Here is a 7139-nt window from a genome sequence, read left to right as displayed (position 1 = left end):
CATCCAACTAAATGTGTTCCTAATCAATATGACAACACACCAGGGACAATTAGTTACAATTTGTGAAATTTGCTTCAGTATATCGTATCACTATTATACTACAATTCGAACGTACTTTCGCTTAAACTTAATCCCTGTCCTTATCACCGTCACTTTTCTGCTCAATCGCTTATAATTACAAACGACAGCAACTAAGCCTCACAGCTACACCTGTATCATCTTACTTACACACAATACCAACATTAATTAACATCAAACTTTATTAACATCGTCGTTATCACCAATTACAAATTTTACGTTTACTCCAAAATCCTTAACAAACGATTCCTCAAATTTTACAATATTGTTAAAGTTCGATCAAAGATACCGTTCAAAATACCCAATAAAATTCGAAGTATGGGTGTCCAGGACAGAGCGGGAACCGTGCCCTGTATAATGCATTTTATTTCACCGCGATATCTCGATCGGTTCCAGAGATACGGGGCCCGAAAGCGGCCGCGCGCTTAGCTAATACGCGAGGGGGTGATGAATGGGCCGTGACCCACATTTTTTCCTGGAAATGCGTACGCGCGATAGTAATAGTAAAAAACCGCTGAATCGGCGTCTACCAGTGACCAGCGCACGCGGCGCGAGCTTGCGATAGGTCAGTGACGGTGTGCGAGCGAGAGGTCCGAGCGTGCGACAAGGACAGACAGAGAGAAATATTAAAAATTATCCTTGGCTTCAATCTGCGATATCTCTGTAACCAGGTGTCCTATTTGCGCGAAATAAAATGCATCTTACAGGGGAAGCTCCCCTACTTCCTACAGTGTCCGTTTTATCCAAATGTCACGGCTAATTTTGCAACAATAATTTGTCAAAGTTTATGCAATTTTGATTGCTCCTTATGGGGCAAATTCTTTTCCGTTTCGAATTATGTTTGTTGTAATAATCGAGGCCATTGATGATACATATGTATACAATACATCAAGGACATATTACTTTGTTTTTGGATTTAATTGCACTATCTTTTATTAAACAATAGGACAACGAAGACTTTTTTTTTTCTTTTTCCATCAAACGCCTCGATTTAACGATTTTCTTCTGTTACAAATAATAATATCAATTGTAAAATGTTACACTGTACCACCTTTAAATTAAATAAATCCTAGATCCCGATCTTCTCCTGGAATAATAAAGAATTACACTCCAGAACAGCTGTTTTCTCTTTTCCAATCGAAACAGTGGTGCCAGACTCGACGACGACGGGTCAGTCGGACCCTCTGGACCCCCTCAGCAGCCTGATGTCCGGGACACCGAGCCAGAGGTACCAGGACTACGTCTCTCCTAGATCTCTGTCGACGGATTCGAGCACCACCGAGAGTCCTGTGCACGAGGAGCAAGGTTTCGGTCAGAATTACGGCAACTACTTCCCGACGCCGGGCGTTCTGCCCAGCATCCTCTATTCCCAGTTGTACGGGAACCAGTTCCAAAATTCCGAGAGCCCCGAGCAGAGAGCAGTGGCGGACAGTTGCAGCGTTAGACAGGAGGAAGTCAGACCTGACAACAACGTCTGGAGGCCTTACTGAGAGCCAGGCGACTCGTTTTCATCGAACGAGCCATTGTAAAAGGACGATTCGTCGAAGATAATAAATTCGTGGACGATAATTATTAATACTCGATGAGCAAACTGTGATCGGTGGGGAATTTTTAAATGTAATTTGATGATGAACAGGCTCCAACGAAAAGAAAAAAAAGAAAAACTCTAGCTACTTAGTGGGCATTAAGATGAAAATGAACAATTGACGGATGGACGATATCTCCAGTGCGTGTTCGAGACGAGATGGAAAAAGATGGTGATGGAAAAGTGAGTGAGAGTGAGAGTGAGAGAGAGAAAGAGAGAGAGAGAGAGAGAGACGATGTTAGACGGATCTTTCTTTTTATTTTTCTTCCTCTTTTCGCTGGTTGTGTCTCAACGAATCTCTTAGGGTGGGCTGATTTGTAATTTAGTGGGAAGGGTGAGAAAGGGTTTTGAGTGTGTGACCGAGTGAACGTGTTTTCTGGTGGCCCACGGTGATGGTGACGATGATGATGATGTATATAGAAACACTGTACATAGATAGAGCATTGTCGTTTCATCGAGTCATTCATCACTGTCGAAGGACTGCGCGACGTGTGACTAGTCGTGCTGAGTCTATCGAGGACGCTCGGTCGAAATTTTGGACTGTAGCGACGCTTTTGCTTGTCTCGGGGGTGAGAAGTATAGCTGTTGTTTCGTTTGAGAATATTTCTCTTACCATCGGACGATTTTTTCTTTACATATTAGACAAGATCGTTTCAACAGTGATTTCGTTCATTTTCAAACGTGAAATTATCAGTTTCTCGTAGATTCTTTTCCCCATCTTTAAGACAAACGAGGCGGAATTTCTCCAAAATTCGATCGAACGTTCGCCGATAATAACTCGGTGCACGTTATATTTCTTTCGATTATGTTTTCATAGTATAACGCGATCGATTTGACTGCGGGCTCGTGTGCAATATCGACGATGCTGATTCTCGTGGAGAAACCTAATGGAACAAATCAACGAAAAGTCGCAGCAAAACGAGAATCACGCGTCGAGTCGAGACGATAAGAATAAAAAAGTAGAAAATCGAAGGAGGCAAAAAGAAATAAAAAAGCTCGTCGCTTTCGCGTCGAAATTCCCCCGTGAAAAACGAAAACCAAAAGGTAACAAAAAAAAAAAAAAAGAAAAGAAAAATGAAAAGAGAGAAACGAAACGAAAACCAAAAATTCGCGCCACAATCTCCGCGATGGAAATTGCGGCGTGATTGATCGAAAACACGTCGGTGACGATTCGTTCGTTTTTTTCTCCACGCCGACGACTAACACTCTGCGCTCCCCCCCCACCAACACTAAAGAACGATGATTTCAGATATACATATCTACCGACCTATTGTTATCGTAGTTTTTGACCGAGTCGAAATAAAAAGTGTATTTCAAAATACTACGGATGACGTGATGCTCTTTGCCAGTCCATTTTTATTCGTTCTTTTTATTGGTTTAGTTTTTACAAAGTGTTTTTATTCAGTTGAAGGAAGTTTCCTGGTAAGTTTGCGATTCGTTAATTTTCCCTGGAAATTTTTCATTTATTTTTTCATGTGTTCTAATTTTATTACAGCACAATTTTGAATTTTATTTTAACTCTATTACAGGTATTTTCCTCGATTAAAGTTTCCAGTTTACTCTGCTTCTCCAATACCTATTTCCATTTTTTCTCTTTAATTAAGAATTTCAAAATCTCCATGTTACTTTAATTCTCCAAAGTCTATTTCCATTTTTTCTCTTGAATTAAGAATTTCCAAATTTCCTTTTTACTTCAATTCTCCAAAGTCTATTTCCATATTTTTTCTTTAATTGCAAATTTCCATTTTATTCTGATTTTCCAAAGTCTATATCCATTTTTTCTCTTTAATGGCAAATTTCCATTTTACTTTGATTCTCCAAAGTCTATTTCCATTTTTTCTCTCGAATTAAGAATTTCCAAATTTCCAGTTTACTCTGATTCTCCGAAATCTGTTTCCCAGTTCCTTTTTCCAATCTCCTATTTGCCCATGTTTCAAAGGAAAACCGTAAAATTAGCGATAGCCAAAGAGATCCAATTAGAAAGAAAGGAATTGAACGATCAAAAGGTCAGCCTCTGCACGTTCGTGGGCCATTATCCCGAAACAGGCTTAATTCCCACCCCTTGTGTACACAGAAGCGAAACAAGGGTCGACGATAGCGTAAAAAGTACATAAGATCGGTCTCCTTAATGACGTTTCTGTCAGGTAAAGGGTCGAGCAGGTAACGATACGAATCTCTACAAAGCTTCCCCCAAAGCCGACAGTTCCAAAGGATCCAACCAGGCCAGGCACAGGAGTCGCTGTGCGTGTATGTAAATTCGCAAAAGATTTAATTAAACGTAGAACCCTGGGAGAAGATTCCCTGCCGGTTTTGCCTTGAGAGAGGATCCGTGCTAACGAAAACGCGCGTCGAATTTAGTGTTTCAGAGTGTTCGGTCGCCTCATATTAGCGATCCCCGTGATTAAATTTCATTGCAGCTCTGTACCTCGAAACAATTTTTTTTTTTTAAAGAAAAAACTCACGCAAATTTTACTCCCTTTTTCTTAAACTCTATTCAGCTCCCTTGTTCCATAGTCTTCGTTGATTAAAAAGAACAATCTTGCAATTTTCTCACGTTTCTCAACATCTCAAATTTTGCGTCTCTATCAAATTCCTCTGAAGACTCGATTTTCGAAGAATCTCGATTAATTAACAGGAACATTCTCATATTTTCAGTCGTCCAAATATCTCGCCTTCCTCAAGACCTCAAATTTTCCATCTCTTTGACACTTTTTCTTCCGCCTACGCCCTCAAACGACCCTTCAGACCCTTGGCATACGCTCGACCGCTAAAAAGAGCGCGTTTTTGCCGCGTGTCGTGGACAAACCGGCCGCAGAGAGCGGTGTTTATCGGTGTTTCGCGAAGGTGGTCCCCGATACGGACAGCATCGTGTCCGTTCGTCGCGCGACTCGTTTATACACGGTGCGCCGGCATAATGGAGGAGAGTAGAGCTGTGCATGGATAATGGAGTATGAAGAATAGCGTGTGGTGAACGCCAGGATAGTCTCCGCGTCTCTCCCTTTCACCCTCTAGCTTTTCATCCCCCTCTTTCCACCTTTTCACTCTCTCTCTCTCTCTCATTTACACTCGTATAAATCTATTCTTCTTCCCATGTTCGTCCCTCTCTTTCACCATTGTAGGCTAGCGAGCAGAAGAGGAAAGAGAAAGAGGAGAGTGGTTTGCAACGAGGGACACGGCTCGTTGGCTCGACCAGTTGGCCATACCGATTTATCGTGCTGCAGTCGAGCCGCATTACCAATTGCCGGTAAATTCAACCGTGTCATCGTACCACGGGCTCGCGATTTTCTCCCGGAACGATCTGTTTTCTTCGGAGAACCGTCTGCGGTCTCGTAAATCCAACGTTGAATAAAGAAACCTTTCGATTGCAGCCTTTCTCCGTGTCGCTGTCTCGGTTTATTGTTTTATGATACGGAGGATGAGAAAGAGGGGTTGCTTCCTGAGACTTTGTTTCCTCGATTGTAAATTGTCTGTGAACGGGGCATGTTCCTTGTATCGCGAAGATTTAAACTCCAGCCTCTCCGATACACTTCACTCGTGTCGAGAATATAAAACGCGTACACTTTCGCTCTTTCACTCGAAATTTGATCGATCGATCTCTAAACACCCACGTGGTAGGGCGAAAAAGAGGCGAAAAAAAAAGGGGTTGGAAGAATGTGAAGGAAAAATGCCCCAGAGCCCCACATACCACGCGGATCGAACGCAATACACGCGTCCACGCATCGGGAGTGTAAAACCAGCCCTTTCTGTCCGCGTCGTTCCTCTCTGTTTCACCTTTCGTACGCATAGAGTGCACGTGGCGTTCACCGTAAACGTTCGTTCGGCTTGGCAAGCGGGAAACGAAGGGTTAAAGGGGGAGAGAGAGAGAGAGAGAGAGGTGGTTTTTGAGGGAGGGAGGGATGGTTGGTCGTTACACGCACCGGTCACTGCCACCCCCGTGGCTATCGCCGGCCGAAGCCCCCATGCAAAATCACCCTTTGTCCCGGTCTCGATGGGAAATTACTTTTTGTCCGTCGATTACGGGGTGAATTTTCGGACAACGAGACCCGATCATTTCGAACGAGATACGGCTTTGGCCCGAGATATTCGCGAGAAAGGGTGTCTCGGCTTCGTTACCGCCACCGCCACACTCTCTCCCTCCCTCTCTCTCTCTTTCGCGCGCGCTCTCTCTGGTCGAATAAATCGCATGGCCAAGTAACGGTAACTCGATAATGGACCGCTTTGAATTCTCTCTGTTTTCTCTCCTCTTTTATTTTTTTTTTCGTCGGTCGATTTTTCAGTTTCCTTTTTCTCGTCGCGGAGGAATGTCGCCTGCTCTTTCTTGAGTCGCGTGTCTTTCTCGCGGTATTTTTCATTTTAGAAGAGAACCCTCTTCTTTTGGAAATGATACAAAATCAATTTTAAACTTCCTCGCGCTAGTCATTCTTAAATATCAAAATTAAATACAATTCTCCGCTAAAAATTAAATTCTCACAACTCCTCTTTTTAATTCAACGAGAGTATTCTCTTTTGCAGATCAGAAAAAATGAAATTTAAACTTGCTCAAACAGATCACTCTGAAATATCAAAATTAAATACACTTCTCCACTAAAAATTAAAGTCTCACAGCTCGAATTCTCTTTCGGAGATCGTGAAAAATTAAATTTATACTTCCCTACGCAAATCACTCTCAAATATCGAAACAGAACTCCTACAACTCCCCAAGATCCACACGTCGCAAGTTCCAATCAACTGTCACGCGCGCACTGCCCCAAAAAATCCTCCGCTACATCCCGAAGAAGCGTAGCCCGTTGCGAAAGGGTTGCCAAGAGAGGGTTGCTCCATTCTCGTTGACGGATCGCGAATCGTCGAGAAATAAGTAAGACTTGACGAAGTACGCCCGCGGGGCCGCGCAACCCTTGATTACCGAGATCTTCATCTACATGCTAAACATCGTTGCTCCGCGCCGTCTTGAATACTCTTGTACTTACGTATGTATCTAGATTCGCTGTCTGCCTCTCTCACCGCCCCCCTCTTTCGATCTTCACCCTCTGTCTTCCTCAGGCGAGTTCCGACCCTCCTTGCTACCGGAACACATTCACGTACCATCTATATGATGTTTGCTTAGATTAAATTAACCGACCGTGAGCCCATCCTTTGTTCTTCCTACTGTCCTCCCTCCCCCGCCGCCGCCCCACTGCCACCTCAGAGCTTCCACAGTGGCTAGGCCTGGGGAGAAGAGGGTGAACCTGCGGGAAAAAAGAGCCGTTCCTCGGGGAGGGAGAGAACGAGGTTGGATTTTAAATCGCTGTAATTTCGCGTTGTGAAATGAATTTTTCGTGCAAACGTTTTTTCAGTTTTCTTTCTTTTCTCCTTCTTTCGTGGAATTCTCGGGTGGATTTTTTTTTTTTTTTTTGGCGTTTTCAGAGAGAGGAATCTGCGCGATCGAGGAAACGAAACGGGGGTGGTTTTTCTTATGGCGCCATCGTTCTTAGTGGCG

The 7139-nt window shown here is 43.4% G+C and overlaps 1 protein-coding gene across 1 annotated transcript in view; it reads left to right on the top strand.

Annotated features, from left to right (window-relative positions):
* Positions 1–1568, top strand: part of LOC108579678 (runt-related transcription factor 1-like) — a 14407-nt gene extending 12839 nt beyond the window's left edge. Inside the window, 1 exon segment of the mRNA XM_017943265.1 lies at positions 1225–1568. Within this exon segment, the coding sequence (XP_017798754.1) occupies positions 1225–1568 (344 nt within the window).
* Positions 1569–7139: the final 5571 nt, after the last annotated feature.

This window comes from Habropoda laboriosa, unplaced genomic scaffold (genome assembly GCF_001263275.1).
Source record: "Habropoda laboriosa isolate 0110345459 unplaced genomic scaffold, ASM126327v1 scaffold33, whole genome shotgun sequence".
In the NCBI taxonomy this organism is placed as follows: Eukaryota; Metazoa; Arthropoda; class Insecta; order Hymenoptera; family Apidae; genus Habropoda; species Habropoda laboriosa.
The sequence above is the reverse complement of the archived record's forward strand: the minus strand, read 5'-3'. Positions and strand labels throughout refer to the sequence as shown.